The sequence below is a fragment of the Atheta coriaria genome, unplaced genomic scaffold, assembly GCF_025399875.1.
Source record: "Atheta coriaria isolate IRGN ID8LTWV9N9 unplaced genomic scaffold, Caltech_Dcor_3.1 hic_scaffold_10_pilon, whole genome shotgun sequence".
Lineage (NCBI taxonomy): Eukaryota > Metazoa > Arthropoda > Insecta > Coleoptera > Staphylinidae > Dalotia > Dalotia coriaria.
In genome coordinates, this window is record NW_027045452.1 from 4,606,045 (window position 1) to 4,624,963 (window position 18,919).

The 18,919-nt window shown below is 35.8% G+C and overlaps 4 protein-coding genes and 1 long non-coding RNA gene across 8 annotated transcripts; 3 read left to right on the forward strand and 2 right to left on the reverse strand.

The window, feature by feature from the left end:
• Positions 1–43: 43 nt before the first annotated feature.
• On the reverse strand, positions 44–1,767 carry LOC135800552 (zinc finger protein 892-like). Its single transcript, XM_065313816.1, has 4 exons — positions 1,454–1,767; positions 801–1,390; positions 606–752; positions 44–543 (listed from the first exon to the last, which is right to left on the reverse strand). Exons 1-4 carry the CDS (start codon positions 1,622–1,624, stop codon positions 210–212), a joined length of 1,242 nt encoding a protein of 413 aa, XP_065169888.1. The 5' UTR covers positions 1,625–1,767; the 3' UTR covers positions 44–209.
• On the forward strand, positions 335–6,174 carry LOC135800548 (poly(A) RNA polymerase gld-2 homolog A-like). Of its 2 annotated transcripts, none has more exons than XM_065313808.1 (6): positions 335–465; positions 2,593–3,128; positions 3,194–3,467; positions 3,530–3,698; positions 3,758–4,030; positions 4,087–6,174. In XM_065313808.1, exons 2-6 carry the CDS (start codon positions 2,605–2,607, stop codon positions 4,626–4,628), a joined length of 1,782 nt encoding a protein of 593 aa, XP_065169880.1. In that variant the 5' UTR covers positions 335–465; positions 2,593–2,604; the 3' UTR covers positions 4,629–6,174. The 2 variants fall into 2 exon arrangements, with proteins under 2 accessions (XP_065169880.1, XP_065169879.1); XM_065313807.1 differs by lacking the exon at positions 335–465 and adding an exon at positions 2,100–2,469.
• A 98-nt stretch (positions 6,175–6,272) lies between these two features.
• LOC135800553 (ADP-ribosylhydrolase ARH3-like) lies at positions 6,273–7,772 on the forward strand. The gene is made up of 4 exons (XM_065313817.1): positions 6,273–6,510; positions 6,577–7,066; positions 7,133–7,337; positions 7,397–7,772. The coding sequence occupies exons 1-4, from the start codon at positions 6,342–6,344 to the stop codon at positions 7,604–7,606; spliced, it is 1,074 nt and encodes a 357-aa protein (XP_065169889.1). The 5' UTR covers positions 6,273–6,341; the 3' UTR covers positions 7,607–7,772.
• Positions 7,718–9,351, reverse strand: eIF4EHP (eukaryotic translation initiation factor 4E homologous protein). 3 transcript variants are annotated; one of them, XM_065313819.1, is made up of 4 exons: positions 9,140–9,351; positions 8,515–8,959; positions 8,171–8,352; positions 7,718–7,881 (listed from the first exon to the last, which is right to left on the reverse strand). In XM_065313819.1, exons 1-4 carry the CDS (start codon positions 9,157–9,159, stop codon positions 7,845–7,847), a joined length of 684 nt encoding a protein of 227 aa, XP_065169891.1. In that variant the 5' UTR covers positions 9,160–9,351; the 3' UTR covers positions 7,718–7,844. The 3 variants fall into 3 exon arrangements, with proteins under 3 accessions (XP_065169891.1, XP_065169892.1, XP_065169893.1); XM_065313820.1 differs by having other exon boundaries at positions 7,718–8,038; XM_065313821.1 differs by lacking the exon at positions 7,718–7,881 and having other exon boundaries at positions 8,167–8,352.
• Positions 9,352–11,443: 2,092 nt separating this feature from the next.
• On the forward strand, positions 11,444–13,697 carry LOC135800565 (uncharacterized). The gene is made up of 2 exons (XR_010550184.1): positions 11,444–11,491; positions 13,382–13,697. It is a non-coding gene; the product is annotated as an uncharacterized lncRNA (long non-coding RNA).
• The last annotated feature ends 5,222 nt before the right edge of the window (positions 13,698–18,919 follow it).

Sequence of the window (18,919 nt, forward strand, 5' to 3'; positions counted from 1 at the left end):
TGTATTAACACTTACAAATTAAAATAAGTGAATGCAGCACGACTTTAATTCAAGATTATTTAATATTAAATCACATCAACGTTTTCTTTCCAGATAATTTCAACGCAAATTTTCTGTGAATCGGTTATGCGCTGTCAATTTCCGCGGACAGTGGAAACGGAACTACCAACCCATGTACGAACCTCTCAGTTTAAAAATGGCTGCTCGTTTTAAATGCGCAGTTCAAATTTTTCATCTTCTATTTCAGTTTCAACCAGATACAGCTCGACAGTGTTTTCATTCTGAAGGGAGTCTAAGGCTTCCTTCTGCGCACGACAGCTCTTCTGCAGGTGATGGCGCAGAGAATGTGCCTGAGTGAAGCGATTGCCGCACATGTGACATGCGTGCTCCTTTACACCAGCGTGCGACTTCAAATGATCCTTAAGGATAGTCAGTCTAGTGAAAGACTTGGCACATAGATGACAGGTAAATAGTTTTTCCTTTGAATGCACTAGCTGATGTTGTTTTCGTCGACTTGCGCTTGTGAACGACAATTCACAATCCCTAATTTGAAGATTTAACAAAGTTTAATTTTTGTAGAAAAATATCTATTTTTTTAAACATACTTGCATTTGAATGGTTTCTCACCAGTGTGCCCTCTTTCATGTATTTGTAGTGTTCTTAACAATTTATAGCCATTGCCACAAAACCGGCATATAAATTCACGCTTTTCAGAGTGCGAAGTTTCGTGAAGTTTTAAAGTTGTTGAAGTACTAGAATGACCATATTAATTTTAACTAAAACTTATTAAATTAACTTACCCAAAACCTTTCTTACACACAGAGCATTGATAAGGTCTCTCCCCAGTGTGTATTCTCATATGTACTTGAATATAATCGGACCTATAAGATTTATGACACACTTTGCATGTGGTTCTTCTAGTGGATACATTGCTGGCACTGTTCTTCTTGTCAACTATCTGAATTTCCATCAATTCATATTCCTCTGCATCTTTGTCATCTTTATCTTTCACCTCCTCTGCCTGTGCAATATTAGTATCTGTTGAATGATCCGGAATGTCATCTGAGTCCTCAGTTTTCATTTCATTGGATTCATTGTCATTATCTTGAGTCTTTAAATTTTCCTCATCATTTTGAGGTAAACTTTCCTTATTATCCTCCATTTCTTCATCCTTTATTATTGGAGATTCACTTACATTTTCCTCTTCTCCTTCTTCTTCCTCTTGCTCTACTTTAGTTTCAATATGCTTCAGCAGCATTTCTTGTTGATGTTTCAAATAGTTATTTAATTTTTCATGTGCAATATTACACATTAGGCGGAATTTGTAGGCTGCCACTGTGTTTTGGTAGCAATATGTACAAATATGTTGTGGACCTTCTGTGTTGTTATACTGAAATTGTTTTTGTCGGTACAAAATTATATTATTTGGGTATAAAAATATGGAAAAACTTACATCTGAAATGCATTCAAGCACTTCTATTATGTTAATTTTACTAGATTGTTTAGGTATTGGATCATAAATGGAGTGTTTTTCCTTTGAAACCTTCTTATTGCACACAGCGCACAATTTCTGCATGTCGTGAACGAAAAACGGGTTGTTGGCAAAATCGATGCCCGAACCCATTTTTAAAAATTCGTAGTTATATCAAATTTCGAGCAAAATATTTATTTTTTCTTGTGTTAACGTGAAAACGTGAACTCCTCTTTAGGTTAAAATATTTACGCTTTGACATTTGCTGTCAAGCAAATCATATCAAGAAGGTGTGGGAAACGCTTTAAATTGGTTATTTATCACTGAATTTATTAGTACTCCCATTTATTAGATAATTATGTAATTGTAATTTATGAAACGCACGCGTTTTATTTTTATGCGTTTAAGTTTAGTGTTAATTTGTGTGATTTTAAGCCACAGTGTATAGTGTGTTGCATACTTTTTCAAAGCACTGCAACTGTTGCAAACCGTTAGCACACTCGTAGCAAATCGTAACTTTTCGTTTGCAGTGCGATAAAAACGCCAGTTACATATAACCAAATTTAAATGATCAACCGACAAATGAATTAAAATATACGTCGAATTGCATGAATAAATATTTACGTGCTGAAATATTTTGTCGCGGTTGTCCTATCCAAAGGTTGTCTTGAATTTGTAATATACAAGATGACATTCAGTGTGTTAAGAAATTTTGAAGATCTGCGAGTTACGCTTATCGCCGTTATCGCCTGACAGCGTGCGCTTTGCATCTATTTTTGGCGCAAGCGTATTTTGGCGGCTAACGGCGGCACGCCAGGAAAAGTGTGCTTGCTAGCTAAGTTCTTCGCGTATTTGTAGTGATAAGAAACACATTTCGTCGTTAGATAGCGATGTTCAAGGTGTTCACGCTGGAAAATGTACTAGCATAAAGGGTTTGTGCACATCGTAGCGATTCCTGGGGCTGTAGTGGCGCTGCAAGAAGATAAACCGCGCAAAAAGTAATGGCACTGTTAAGATTTATTAGGTTACTTCATTCTGATGCCCATAAATGGCAAAAACTGCTCACTTCTAATTGGATTTCATTCAAAGTTACAATAATGTGGTGTTTTTCTTGATTACAGTAAAGCTTCACCATGAGTAACAAAATATTGGGGAGGAAAACCAATGTGACAGATCAGAGCTACCTGAAGAAAAGGTGCACAGAGGACCTGAAGTCCTTCAACACAGCTCTCATCAAGTATAGAAATGACTTCTCCACTAACACTCAACCAAAGAACAACAATCTGCAATCAAAGAGTATAGAAGGTACTGAAGAGCAGGAAAAGCTACAGGAATCTCCCATGAATATCATACAAGCTCCAACTGTATTGCATCACAACAATAATAATAACAATAAGTTTTCTAATTATTATAACAACAGAAGGTCTGAAGGAAAGTTGCTGTCTCCACCACACAGTGTGGATTATTCTGATTTGAGTCTGTGCTGTAATGGTGTAGCAGAGGGTGGTATGAATAGGGTGCAAGAGGCCAAGAATGGTACAAATTATGGGCAGAGTCCATTGATTAGGAATAGATTTAGTAATAGTTCTCCTAGTGTGTTTTATGGAAGCACAACTGTTACAAATGGGCACAATAATAATGGTTATTACAAACCAAGGTATACATGCAAATTATTAAGTAAATGTAATTCAATCAAATGTAATTTTGTATTGCTTTGTTTAGATATTATTCATCAGGGCATAAAAAGGACAAGAAGAAACTGTCAGGTCCAGCTAATGTGTCAGACATTCATAAGCGTGTGTATGGATTGATGGAGCGTTTTGCGGCACGTTCGTACATATTTTTTATACCCAGCAATCCCACTGATTTGATCCACTGCAATCAGTTTGATATGCTCAATAGGCACATTTGGGAAGTATACTCAAACAAAGCACAGAAGGAAGTCACATATTTAAAGAAGTTGGAGTTTTGGAAATCAGTATATTTAAGTATTCAAGTAAGAATCGCTTTTAGAATTCGTTTATAAATGTAACGATGTTATGAGATTTTTATTTACAGCAAATATTGTTACGTTACGGTTTGTTCCTTGTTGGCTCAACAATGTCCGGCCTCGGTCTGGACCGTAGTGATATAGATATGTGTCTGTTGGTTCGACCTGGATTAATCGATCCTCGTGCTGATGCATTGACGCATCTACAGAGTATTTGCAAGTTGCTTGAAACCTGTGGTGAGTTACTTATACTATAACTGTTTAAAAACGATTTTGTAAAATATTTGTTGTGTTAGATTTTGTTAAGGACCCAGAGATTATTATGGCAAAAGTGCCAATCTTGAAGTTTCGGGACGCGTTGTACGGCTTTGAAGTGGACCTCAACTGTAACAATTCCGTGGGCATTCGCAACACGCACTTGTTGAACGCTTACGCTCGGTTGGACTGGCGTGTACGGCCAATGGTCGTCATCGTCAAGGTGTGGGCCCAAGCAAATGATATTAACGACGCGAAGAGAATGACTATCAATAGTTACTCGCTCGCTTTAATGACCCTTCATTATTTGCAATGTAAGTTACATTTTGATCACATTAGGGACTATGTGTTTACTGATTTTTATGTGTAGGCGGTGTTAATCCTCCAGCAATTCCATGTTTGCAAGTTCTCTACCCGGACCGTTTTGGCCCGAACGTGGAGATCCACTCGTTGGACTTGCAAGAGGAGCTGCCTCCGTTCTTGTCTGATAATAGGCAGTCACTCGGGGAACTGTTCCTCGGGTTTTTGCATTATTTCAGCACGTTCAATTACAACCAGTTTGCAATGTCTGTGCGCGAGGGTAGAGTTGTCTCCAAAGATGAGTGTCGTTTCGTACGCGCACCGAAAAATGATGTTACACAATGGAAGCTTCTTTGCATCGAGGAGCCATTTGATCTCACCAACACAGCTCGCTGTGTTTATGATGTGAATACATTCGAGCACATAAAGAGCATCTTTCGCGGCTCTTACGAGATGCTTGTACAAACCAAAGATCTCTCTACCATTGTGCCGTTACATATTCCGCAGATTAATCTCACTCCATCACACGTTAATCATGCAAATTATGTGAATCAGGCGAATCACGCGAGTCCCATCAGCTCTCCGAGGAACACGCAAACGAACCAAAGATAAAAGCAATACCAAAATCCAAGGAAGGATCTCGTGCCAAATTGATTTAAACGAAAAACACTTGCTACAAAACCTTAGAATTAAGAAGAAAATGAGTGAAAGTGTTTAAATCATTCACATTCCAAGTGATTGAAGATTCACGTGAGTCTTTGAAGATTAATTGCGTTTGAGCAATTGTTTAAGGTAATATTTTCCGCCATTGATTAGCAAGGCGGCTTCTCTTCTTGTTTGTTTGTTCAAACTTTACTTTACTTGCCTTCACTTTCGAAGAGTGCCATTGAAGTTTAGTGCGTCGGCCATTTGGTGATATTTATAAAAAGCCCGGGCTGGTTGCATTGGATTTGTCACATAAGAATCAGTATTTTATTTATTATTTATTTATTTTTTCTTCACTTACCACAATAAAAAAATATACATTTAACGTAGAAAAAAGAAGAAGAAAAAATAGAGAGAGGAAAGGAAGTGCGTAAGTGGCTTTATTTATTTCGTTTTGTTGTGATAATAATTTAATACTCTGAGTTTTTGCTAACGGTAATTTGATAGAGATTTTTATATACAAGGTGTATCGGAAAGGCATCGGGTTGGAGCAGACAATTTGCGATGTCACATTTAAATTTAACAACGGCGATTTAACACAAGATTTTATCGGTCATTTATGTTTTACACTTTGTTAACATTTCGTTCTGATCTAAATTGTTGATTCGCGATTTTTTTATTATTCGAAAAATGACAATAAATTGTTTACTCTACACCACCCGGGTGATGTTTTTCTGCATCGAATTCGACTTGTGAATTAAACTAATCAAAATTACATATCAAAATCAACGCGTAGATGTATGTCGGGCAAATGTAGTCTTCCCTTTTGTAAAAAACACACTGCGTGAGCAAAAATTAGACCTCGTTACACGAAATTCGATTCATACGAGTGCCATGAATAAGCAGAAAAAAGAAAAATTAATGAAAGTAACTTGACAATATTTACTCGTGTTGCAAAGCAACAACATTTCTTCATTGAAATAATTGTGTTACTTGTTTATAATTGTTAACGTTTATCTATCTATTTATCGATCTTATTTGAGCGTACTGCCAGAAAGATGATAATGCAATGTTATTTAGTAATATTTTTAGTTCGATAACAAAGACGTGCGCGTCGATGAGAAAAACATGGGAAATTTGTGCAAATTAAAAAAAGTTTAAAAACTATCTGAAAAAATATATACAAAAAAATGTTTCTTAAAGATGTATGTAGAATATAAAACTTGTAAATATGAGTAAATGTTTCATAGAAAAACAAAAAAAGCAAAAAAAATGAATAAAAATAAAAATGATTTAACTAATTTGGTAAGTTTGGAATTGCCAAATTTATAAATGTAATACGAACTTCAAGAGATTAGATTGAATGAAAACTATTGTCTGAATAGTGTGGCGTATTTTATATCGAACCATTGTAAAATAGCAATTTGATGACCGATTAATTTTGAACGCAAACTGTAATATTGTTACGAACAATCTAAACTCAATTCAAGCAATAAAGAAAATCTTAACAGCAGATTATTGTTTTAGTTTTATTGATAGATATTTGTAACTGACGATTTTGGCACGTACCACGGTACAAAAATTGGCGCAAATTTCAAATTTATATTTATATAACCGGTTCAACAAATCACCTAACCTTAATGTTCTAAGTCGCAATTCAAGTAATCACAGTTGTACATAATGGCGAAAATTGATAATATTCTTTTAAAAACCAAGTTTCGAGGGTCGATGCTGGGGTCCCTCGTCGGTGACTGCCTTGGAGGACCATTTGAAGGTGATGAATTCACACATGGCATCATAAACACAGTTCAAAAGTGTTTTGATAAACTAGATGGACCTTATTTTAAATGTAATGTAGTCTCCATACATATTAACAAAACTTAAATCAAATGTAATATATTGGGTATTCTTCAAGCTCCATACAGATCTTACTCAGATGATACTGTGATGACAAAAGGAACTGCTCAAACACTGATTGACAAACCTGCTGTTGACTACAAGTACATGGCTCAGTTATATGTCCAAGAGTATTTCAAGGAACCCAAGCGTGGATATGGGCATAATGTTGTTGAAACATTCAAGAAATTAAAGCACACCAATTTTGTTGATATTTATTTGCCTGCCAAAGAGCAGTTTAATGGGACTGGATCATTTGGAAATGGAGGTGCTATGAGAATAAGTCCTATTGCATTATATTTTCACAACAATTATGCTGGAATGGTGGAAGCAGCAAAGAAATCAACAGAGATTACACATACACACCTGCTGGGTATAAATGGGGCTTTGTTGCAATGTATTGCCGTTCATCAGAGTTTGCAGGCTGATCCAAAAGTGTCTCTAGATGTTTACAAGTTCTTGGCAGATTTAGATGAAAAAATGAAGCAAATTGAAGACCGTAATGTACCGTACGTTCTACAATATTGATAATATGAGATATTGAATGAAATTAATTTTATTGTGTCCAAAAATAGGTCCAGAAATAGTGATGAAGATCCTTTCCCTTACAAAACTCAACTGCAGATGATTAAACAATTATTGCAAGCTGACAAACCTGACGATCCCATTAGAATTGAGGAAATCATCGGGGTGCTGGGTAACACCGTGAATGCACTATATTCTGTGCCAACTGCAATATATTGTTTCCTTAAGGCGCACACTGGCTTTCCTGAGGTCAAGGTAAGTTTGTTTTCTGGTAGCTTTATATACAAATTGCATTTATTTCATGTATTTTAAAGTGTGACAATATTTTTCGCCGTGCAATTCAATACGCATGTGCGATGGGTGGTGACACCGACACCATTGCGTCAATGGCTGGTGCAATAACGGGCGCATATTACGGCGAAGAAATAATTAGCGAGAACTTAGTTAAGCATTGCGAAGATCACAAAGACATTTTAAAACTTGCTGATCAATTATTTGATGCTTCTCAAGCGCACACTGGCTAAATCTTCAGGTTTAATTATTTATTAAATGTAAATAAAAATTTAAGCGTTTAGTTTCTCGGTTTAGCATACGTTTGGCGATCTTAAAGTTAAAAGCAATGTACTACACCAACCCTAGATTCAATTGAAAATTTATTGACACAAATAAAGTATATATAAGTAAACGTAATATACAGTTTCTTGTTTAACAATGGCATAGCGATAAAATTCTCTATCTGGTCAAATGCTTGAAAAACCTCGATCAACTCTTTGTCGGAGTCGGAACTGTCTTCCAAGCCCTTGAAAAAGCACAACAGACAATGAGCAATACCCAAAAGTATTTGATTTCGATCGATGTTAACGCTTTTATTTCTTAGGAGTGAGTACAAATACTTTGGAAGAAAACAAAATCAAATATTAAAAGGTAGCTAGCTTGCGGAAGATCAGGACTAATATCTAAAAAGAGGTTTTATTAAATTAGTTTGGACGGGAAAAATAAAATCAAATAAAACAATTATTTATAAGAGTGTTAAATCAGATTTAAATTGCTTGAGCGATGCGCAAGGCGCGTGTTGAGTGGGAACTTACTTGAGGCTATCATTATGCGTTTTGTACTCCATGGTGGTGTTGAGAGGTAAATTAAGTAATCGTTTGAGAGCATCTCTAATTCTAGCTGTGGTTATTTGATCCGAGGCGGTGCGATTCCAAATGCTCAGCAGGTCTTCTTGATATCGGACTGAGACAACCACACCGCAAATTTCATTACCAGCCTAGAATTAAATAACGTTGTTAATTATAGGTTTACTTCCGTATTAGCGCTTAAAGTAGAATATTTACAGGAAAATTCGCAACTAAATAGGCTTAGAGATATGAAAATTTCAGATAATTCCATGAACATAGCTGAAATCTATGAATATTTAAAGGTCTCTCACCATAAATTGTTCACCTAACATAGCCATACAAAGATTTTCCCATGCACGACTCGCCTGCCCTTTTCGCACGCGAATCACCCACTTGCCACCTTTACTATTAGCAGGGTCTTCCCACATAGGTTGAATACCCTTTTTAAAGAGATGCAGGTCAGTATGCAGTGGTAGGTCATGCAGTCTAATAATGTGACTGTATAGAGCCCACCACTGCTCCACAGTTGCCACCTGCCCAACTAGCTGCAAAGCTTGGCTGTATCCTTGTGAGCTGTAACCCTGGCCCGCTGCGGCTCGCGCTGATAAATTGGGCCGCCGTGAGTACCACAAGCAATAGGCGTGCTGCAGTCGGTGCTCGTTAGGTGGGTAGTCAACGGGGCCCAGGTCTAAAAGGCCGTTGTTCATGTCATCTTCGCCGCTACCGCTGTCCGAGCTTTCTGTGTTTTGTTTGAGCCTACAATCAGAAACAAACCAATGATGAATGAAAAGTGCGTGCTGGGTGGGTGGTGTTTACAAGCCGGTGTAATGCAATTTCGAATGCATCTGCGGACTCCTCGTGCGCGAGAACACATTGTGTGTGAGCGACTTGGTGCATTGGGGGTTACGCATGGATCGCGGCGTATGGTGTACTTACGCATCGAATTTGTTGGACATTGTGGCGGCGATGGTGTGAATTGGCGTGCTTGAAGTGAAAATTCGCGCTAAGTTTATGTTAAAATACTTGTATCACAGACTGTCTACGTTGAATTGTTTCAAATAATACCGTTTGCAATGTTTTTGACATTAAAATACATATACACACAGCGCGGAAATCTTGCTCGAATAGTTTGACCTTCAAAATCACTGTTACCACTGGTCTAGTGACAACGGCACCTAAAACCCTAGGAATTTACCACCATAAAATCTTTCAAAAATTTTTTAACAGTATATGTAGTTTGTGGTACAGTTTTTGTTATATGCGGTTAATTTGAGTTTCGGGATCAAATATTATTTATATTTGTCTTGTAAATCATGGAAATATGAAGTATTATAGTTGCATAAGCTTGAACGTATTGAAATTATTATTTTTATAGTTATTTAAAATTGCATGTGAATTGAATTACATTTTTTTTTGAGTATACATATTTTGTGTCAAGGGCATTGTCAGTAACTAATTTAAAAATTTGAAATTTTTGTGGATTGTGTGAAATGATTTGGATTTTTTAGAAGATAAATATTTGCACATAGGTGGCGCTGCTATCGGCAATAATTTGATTCGGTCAACCGCGTTACTGCAAGCCGCGCGTGCTCTTAATTGACATTTACCGTCAATCGAAATAACTAGTAAATAATTTCAAACGAACATTATAGAGCGAGAGCCAGTGACGGCCAGACTTTCGTCATTAAAATGAATTAAAATTTTCAGAGAATAGTAATTTTATTTTAACAAATATTTAATAATAATCATCACTGTCGCCGAAATCTTTGCGATTCGTTCCTTTCTATTTCCTTTAGTTTACAAGATATTAGCAATTGAAATAAAACGTCAAAAATTGAAAAATTGCACTTTTGAGCACTTTCAGTCGCGGTATCGAGAACAATGATGAAAATTAATAAAGATTTGTTCAAATAAAATTACTATTATGTGAAAATTTCATGTTTAAACAATTTAACTTTTGCAACTCTTATACACTTTCAATGCGTCTGGCAAGATGATAGAACCGACCAAACTGTCTGGCGTACAAGAAAACACAGTTTCATTGCTCTCTGCATTATGTGTATCAAATTCAGCTTTCCTAATAGGTATAACGAAAGTAAAAAAGTTAAAAAATATTATAGTTTAGAGGTGTCTGGCTAGGGTTGGAACCATACCAGGTGTCTGGCAATGAGCAACGCTTGTTGTAATAATGTTACGAACAAAATATGTAAAAATGGAGTTTGCTAAAAAAACGAATTTGAGGTCATCATTTGTACATCTTTGTTGGCTGTTAACTGCCAAAGGAACCACGATCCAGGTTTCATAATTGGGGATCGTTCTTACCTGTATTGGAGACACACATAGACAAAATTTCATCTTTCCTAAAATGACGAAAGTCTGGCCGTCACGGGCTCTTGGTCTATTATCGTTCTGGTCTCGTTTTTTTTTACTTCTTTACTGCGCGCAAAATGTACCAAATTATAATCGTGAAACTAGAAAACTTTGACTATGTGTTTTTGATTACGATAATGTAATTAATTGTAATTCAGATGAAGAATTCAAAAGTCATTTCAGATAAATGTTTATCTGTCAATTAAGGGTTGATGTAATAGAAGAGTTGTTGCATGTTACCGTCTCTAGCATTTGGTAGTTGTTTGCCTTTAATTCGAGAAGAGGGCATCTCTAGAAATGTCAAATTAAATTCTCCATGGGGTTGTATTAGTTTGTTGCAGAAGTTGTTTATGCAACATGGGTAAATTCGAAAATTTGGTGGTGCATTTTTTACTAGAAGGGTAAAATTGTTGGGATTTTTTTGATATAGATCTTCCACATTTTCTTTGTCTTTGATTCCTTAATACCTTAATACCTTAATTATCTAAGTAGAATTACTATTTATAACTGTTCACGCTCTCGAAGGCGTCTTAAGGAACGCAATTCTAATTGCAACGCATACGACGATTAGTCCGTCGATAAATTTTTTATAATAAAATTTCATACTTTTTGATATGATTATAATTTGTATGATTAGCACACGGTAAATCTGATAAAAGATAATTTATGTGCTTCGATGTACTGATTTTTGGTAGTTTTAGGTGTCTAACGGCCGAATGAAATGTCGTAGGACAACCATTCTTTTATCAGATTGTAAGTGTTGAATTGGTATATCATTTACATTTATAATTTATGTGATTAGCACACGGGAAACTTGCAAAAAGATAATTTTTGTATTTCGATGTACTGATTTTTGGTAGTTTTAGGTGTCTAGCGGGTGAACGAAATGTCTTAGGACAACGATTTTTTCATCAGATTGTAAGTATTGAACTTGTTTATAATTTTCGTAAATAAATTGGGGATATATTAAATGCACTTTAGTTAAAATACAATCCACTTGAACAGCCGCACTTAAGTTTTCATACTTTGCACTAAGAAATTCATATTATGCACTATAGATTGTATAACTTATATTTTAATACAATGCACTTATATATTCAGGTTTAAGCTTAAATTTGCTTTGAATCAACTTTTTAAATTGAAACTTTATAATGGCATGTAATTAAACAAACTTTATTTTTTCGATTTTTAACTTGTCAATTCATGAAATGCACTTATAATTAATGTTTGCACTTAAAAATCGGGGGGTTGGGGGTGGTGGTTAGGTAGGCTACCTTGTTTGGTATTATTTGTGGGGGTTGGGGTGGTCGTGGGTGGTGGTTAGGTAGGCTCCCTTGTTTGGTATTATTTGTGGGGTGGTTGGGGGTTGTGGGGAGGAGGTGGTTGTCGGTTGGGGGTTGGGGGTGGTGGTTAGGTAGGCTACCTTGTTTGGTATTATTTGAGGGGCGGTGGGGGGGATAGAAGGGGCCGGCTAAGAGTACGGCACGTACTTCATACAGCAAGTTTTATAAGTGCAAAGTATTAATTTCATAGTGGAAAGCATTTTATTCAAGTGGAATTCATTTTTCAAAGTGCAAATATTTATTTTTAAGTTCAGTTCTGTATTTTTAAGTGCAAACATTAATTATAAGTGCATTTAATGAATTGACAAGTTAAAAATCGAAAAAATAAAGTTCGTTTAATTACATGCCAAATAAATTTCGTTAATGGAAAGTGAATTAAATGTTAAATATTAGCAGGCGTATTGCAGATTTCTGGGTAATTTCAAAGTTTCAAAACTTGATGACGCCGAATATCTTTAATGTTTTGTTCTGTCACACCCAGATCGCGCTAGTGTCAGCTGTCTATTTTGTTTTGTTCCGCTACGGTCAGATGGCGCTTCCATCGATTTGGTTTAAATTCATACTTCATTTTTGTGGTTGTTTTTTGTGCGCTGAGTTGCGGTGCGTACGTCACTTTTATACACAATTTTTATGTTTAACAATAACTTGTAACATATTTGTATACTTTTAACATCGCATTCCTGTCGTATGCATATAGAAAAATGCCCGTCCAACTGCGGGTCGGTTATCAATCTGTCTTGCTTTGTTCGACAGAGGGTGCATTCGCGTTGGACGCTTACGCGCTGTGAGCGTGCTTACATGTCATTTTCATCGTTCGACTTGGCGCTGTGAGTGTCACATAAGTACGCTCATGGCTGAGTTCGTAGCACAGACTTCGCGCTCATTTATGCTCACGCCACAGAGGTAGGGCAGCGAAAGCGTGAGCGCCAATTTTTATTATCTGTCAAAACGAATGCAACTTGAGCATAAGCTAACCAAAAAATTTCATTTATTTCTAAATTGTAGTTCAAATGAGTATTACAATACTCCCATTCCATGTCATTATCACTATCTTCAATCATATCAAACTCATCACTATCATCAGACTCATCATCGATAATTTCTAATAAATTATTTATTATTTGATAAACAGTTGCCATGTTGATGATTATTGACTCTCACAATATCCAAAACGAACGAAATTTATTTATTGATTCTAAGCGCCTATAGGCCATCTCGAACACTAAAAATTTGTGCTTATAAGCGTGAGCGCTCACAGCGCGTAAGCGTCCAACGCGAATGCACCCTTAGTCGGTTGAGCGCTGTTGCGAGTGCACACGTGTTTTGTTGATTAATCAAACGTGGTGACACTTTCTCGCGATTCTTGATATTTTGTAGCATTACTTAAATCGATTGACAATCAGGGGCACTTAGTAGTAACAGCCCACTGCAGCGCACAACGAATGATTTAAGTGATTCTTTGCAGAGCGCGCGTGGCGTCCGTCGGGTATGTTCCGGTGACTACTTACTGGAGTTAATGGAGTTATGAAGTTTAACTTTATGTGTTTAACGTGAATACATTTAGAATCTCTGCGTGGAATAGTAAAGAAGTGCGTATCATCAATTCTACATACAATTTGCGGAAACGTGTTTGTGCGCCTTATCCTTTATTGATAGAAAAACAAAGGAGTAAGTAGCATCAAATAAGATTTTACTTTTATTTAACATTTTAAATCTTACACCATGTTATTGCTTTATAATAATTGAAAATGATTCAGTCAATAAAGGCTACTTTAATTTTACATTATTGCTTACATGTGTCCCTAGTGTTGAGTTAGTCGTTTTCTCGATTAGTATTAAATCAAGTTGAATTCTAAGAGGACACCACAAGATATCATAGTATAGTACAGTGCATTATATTTACACTGTAGATTTATTATACTGTAAGATATGAAAGCATGAATAGAAGAAACAAATAAGACTTAATAAGTAAGCCGTGTGGCTTTCAGGTGTGCAGCACATGCTACCATGCCTTAGAATCTTAGATCGATGGTTCGATCCCTAGTTATCGAAGACACTTTTCTCAAATATAAAAATAAATGGTGCAATGTGGGTTGCATATATGAATTCTAACGAAATACAAGAAATACAAGTGAAGGCAATATGAGAAGTAAGAAAGTAAACGGAGAACAGAAAAAAGGAGAAGAAGATAGAAGGAAGAGAAACAGGGAGTAGTAGGAAAGAGGAGTAGAATAGAAGAAAGAGAACAGGTGGGTTAGATTTTTAAATTTTTTGGCGGCGTGTCGTTCTATAACAGCCCACTGCTTCGGTCCGTCCATTGCTTCCGGCCCATCCTACAGCTGCGATATCTCTACGCTTCATCCCCAGGATACTCAGGCATATCAACAATTTTCATGGTGGGGATCATCCCCCAAGTGGGAGAATTCCTTATAAGGACATTAAGGACTTTATGTCGTCTCAAGTCAGGCAACACTCAAAAATATTTTTACAAGTTTTGACCTGTACCTGAAATGATAGAAGGAGTACACACAAATCATAGGAGACACAGTCACTTTTAACATTTCTTTATTGAAACATGTGCACAATGAAAACTTGTAAAATATAATACAAAACAATATATGCGCCGCCATTTTGAATATAGTTATAAGAGCAGTATAGCCCCGTACATGCAGACAAGTACCAAGAGTAAAAATATCAAAGAAAAACATATAATACTAACAAATTTTGCATAATTTTGGCAGCAATTACGGAAAACTATTATACAGGGTGTGGCGAAAATAATATAATAACATAAAGAGAAAATGCAAAATTCAAGTAGGAAATTATATATCTAAAACCACAAAGTAAAATCAAAGGAAATTAATATACAGGGTGATGTAAAGATAAAGACAAAATTTTAAAGATTAATTCTAAGTTTAAGTGGGATGACATATATCTTTCCCCTTTTGACAAATTCACCATGGGAAATTAGTATACAGGGTGTTATAAAAAACCCGCTACAGGAACTTATAATACAGAGTGATACAAAAAGAAAACTACAATTTTTTAAAAGAAAATCCTAAGTTTAAGTAGGATAACATATATCTTTCCCATTTTGAGACCACGAGAAATTAATATACAGGGTGTTACAAAAGAAAACTCTAAGTTTTAAAAGTAAAACGCTCAAACACTAATAAATATGGTCTATGAAATGATAAGGAAAATATATCTACTGGATGATACACAAAGAAAAATTAAGATTTAAGAAGGAAAGCGGATAAAAACAATTAACGAGGCGACAATAACAAGATAATATAAGAAGAAAACCATCACGAATTTTAAAAAATCAATATGTTTACACCGGAAATCAAAGAAAAGTGAAAAGTAAGAAAAGATAAAAATAGAACATTTCAAAAATTGTATTTTCTTTGGATATGAAGAAAAAGTGATCGGTTGGATATTACAAAAATAAAGCACAAAGCAAAATTTTATTTTAAATCATGTAAAACAACCAGCAACTAGCCCGGAAAGCCACCAGAGGATCAAAAACGCAGCCGACGGCACGCGACTATTTTAATCTTTTTGATTTGTACATTAAACAAAAACAAAACAAGGTATCAAATACGTAATGCAAATCAATGGTATTGAAATAGAGACAACAATTATTTGTAGGCTTAAAGATCACGCAGTTGAAGTAAAAACAAGTAGACAATAATGGATTTGATTTTCAAATGGTTTAAGAAATGCGGGAATATTCCTTGATGCAAAATTAAGTTTTGCGCTTTTGGCCTATCCAATAAATTGTAAGGACCTTAATTATTCACATTGTAGAAATGATGAAATACGCGTATCATACAAAAAGAGTATCCGACGGCCGACGGAACATTACTCACGTTTTACCTCTGCGTATAAACAATTCGCATTTAACGAACGCCGCACATCACTTGCGCACATTGGAAGGAGCGTTTAGAAATATTACGTAATAACGCGGAGAAATTAAGGAACTCAAATTTTTGTTGGGAAAATGTGCGTGCAGACAACTCGACGATAAATATGAGACTGACGTGGTAGGCAAGCCAACCGCGAGGCGAACCGCGTGCCGATCGCACAAAAATTGCACGAGAGAAGGAAACTTGTTTGTTTATAAATACACAAAAATTCAGTGTGGTAATGCAAAACATGAAAAGAATTGCAATTGTAAAATGCATGAAACTTTTAATTTCGATTAAATTATTAATCGGACACCAGTAACAAAATTATAGATTAAAGCCCTATTGGCGTGTAAAAACCTATTTTTTAAATTAAATTTGCAAATAGGCCCCAAACGTTTAATGTTAGGTTAATAAATACTTAAACAGTTCGTTTAATTCTACATCGATTATTTTCGTAACTTTTTTTTCTAAGATTAACCGTTTAGGCCCTATTTGCAAATTTTAGTGAAAACTGCATTAGATATCAAAAAGAGAAATCTTTTGACTTTTTTATAACGAAATATTTTATTTCAACAAATACAGATTCTGTAATAATTAGAATTTTTGAATTCTGTTTTTGATTTTAGACAGTATATTAAATTTTAAATCGGAAACATGTAACACAATTGAAGATTAAAGCCATTTTGTCACGTAAAAATCATTTTTTTAAATTAAAATTGCAAATAAGGCCTAAACCGTCAATGATAGAAAAATCATTACTTAAATATTCAATTTAAATATTTAAATCTTTCAATTATTTCAAAAGCTGCACTAGCTGAAAAGAAGATTTCATCATAAAAAAGGCAAAAGATTTCTCTTTCTTATTTTGGGAATTAAAAATTGCCGGAAAGAGCCGCCAAAGAATTAAGAACGCAACCGACGGCACACGACAATCATAATCTTTTTAATTTGTACATTAAACGAAAACGAAACAATGTATCGAATTGAAGAACAACGGTAGGATTTGAAATAGAGACAAAATTATTTGTGTGGTTAAAGACCACGCGGTTGAAGTAAAAACAAGTTAAGTCAATAATGGATTTGATTTTCATATGGCTGAAGAAATGCGAGAACATACCTTGATGCAAAATAAATTTTGGCGCGTTTGGCATATGCAAAGAAAATACGAAATAAATATGAAATACGGGTATGGTACAAAAAGAGTATCCGACGGCCGACGGAACATCACTCACGCTTTACCTCTGCGTATGTACAATCCGGGCTTAAAGAACGCCGCATATCACTCGCGCACAATCGAAGGAGCATTTAGAAACAGTATGATACATAACGCGACAAAAAATGAAGAAACTCTAAATATTGAGAGAAAGAAAATGTGCGTCCAGATTACCTGCCGACAAAAATGAGACTAACGTGGTACGCACGCCAACTGCGTGGCGACCGCACAAAACTGCAGGAGATAAAGAAACTTGTTTGTTTGTACCTAAACATTGATACTTTCAGTGTGGTGGTGCAAAACATGAGAAGAATTGTACTCAGACTATGCATGGAACTATTAATTTTTATTAAATTTTTAATCGGATTCTGATAGATAATTTAATTCTACATCGTTTATTTTAGTAACTAACATTAACTGTTTATACCCTATTTACAATTTTAGAGAAAAATGCATTCGTTTTTCGTAGACCTTTTTGTTCTTGACATAATCGCCAAAAAAATCGACCCTGTTCTTCGACCGAAAAATCAACTTAAGCGCAGAATCTGCATCTGGAAGAGTCGCATGTCACATCTCGATCGAAAAGTGATCAAAATCAATGAAATGACAAATGTTTTCCCTGTTCCTCCAGGTGCTTCCAGGAAGAATAGACCACCAGTATTTTTGTCCACCGCTTGCATTTATGTTTAGTATACTGGTTTTTGCTGTTCTTTCAGCGACGGCACATTATTTCGAACGAATTCCTGCAATGTATCAACATTGTATCGCAGCTCTCGTTTTAATTCTTGGTTGAATGCATCGTGCATCGATCGATTTGGCGCAATCATTCCTACTTCTTTTCTGTTGATTTTCTTTACTATAAACCTTGCTGAGCCCGAGACCTTTCCAACGAATGCAAAACCGTGGAAATCGGTTGGTGCGTTCTGGAGTTATAGCGTCAGGAAGGAAAACCCAACTTATTTTTATGTAGTAGAAAATGATGATATACCAATACAACTATCGAAATAAGAACAAATGAATCTGCAGACCGAGTGAAGAACGCGGATCAGCCACCGTTTCAGCTGACAATCGGTCCAAAACTGCTAGCAGTCCGCTAAACTATCCAGACACATATTTACTTGAGTCCGACCGAAACTGGTTTTTCAGCCGAAACCGCAACTGTAACTTACATTTAAACATCTTTTTCTACTTCCATTTATAAAGCGCCAGTTTTCCACGTTTTTTACCCACTAAAAGTGGACATTACGTACGGGGCGGAGCTTGTGCCTGCGCATTTGCCTACGGAGCACTACTTTGTGGTTCTAAGAACCGTGCAGCAGTTGACGCTATAAAGGTGGAAGTAGAAAAAAGTTGCTTACACACTTTACTGATAAGCATGGAGAGAAGTCCAATCTGCATATCGTTTAAAATGCCCGAGGTAAATAGAAGACATTGAAATTTAAAAAAAATACAAACGCGCTGTACGATGATGTTCCAAAGATTTAATTTGAAAATATGAAAAAGGACAAAGAATACTTACTTATTCACTTATAAACTTACCATTCGATCTTTAACTGATGTGGGTTGTAGAAGCCACATATCGTCGATACAAGATTGGACGTGACAATTGATTGAATTTCTTAAGCAATTTTAAATAATATGTAATAACACAAAAGGACAACGCTAGGTTTGTGTAATTAACTATTGAACTATTAAATTGTATTTCAACCGATGCCGAATCAAATTCACATAAAACATGTCGACACCCGCGACTACAACAGCCACGTGCATCGAAAGTCTTTCCGCCTGGCGCGAAGTATGCGCAGTAAGTTTTACGTATATGTCGGGATTGAAGAGCGCGCATCGAAACGAGACCACAATAAATATAGCACAAGCAATA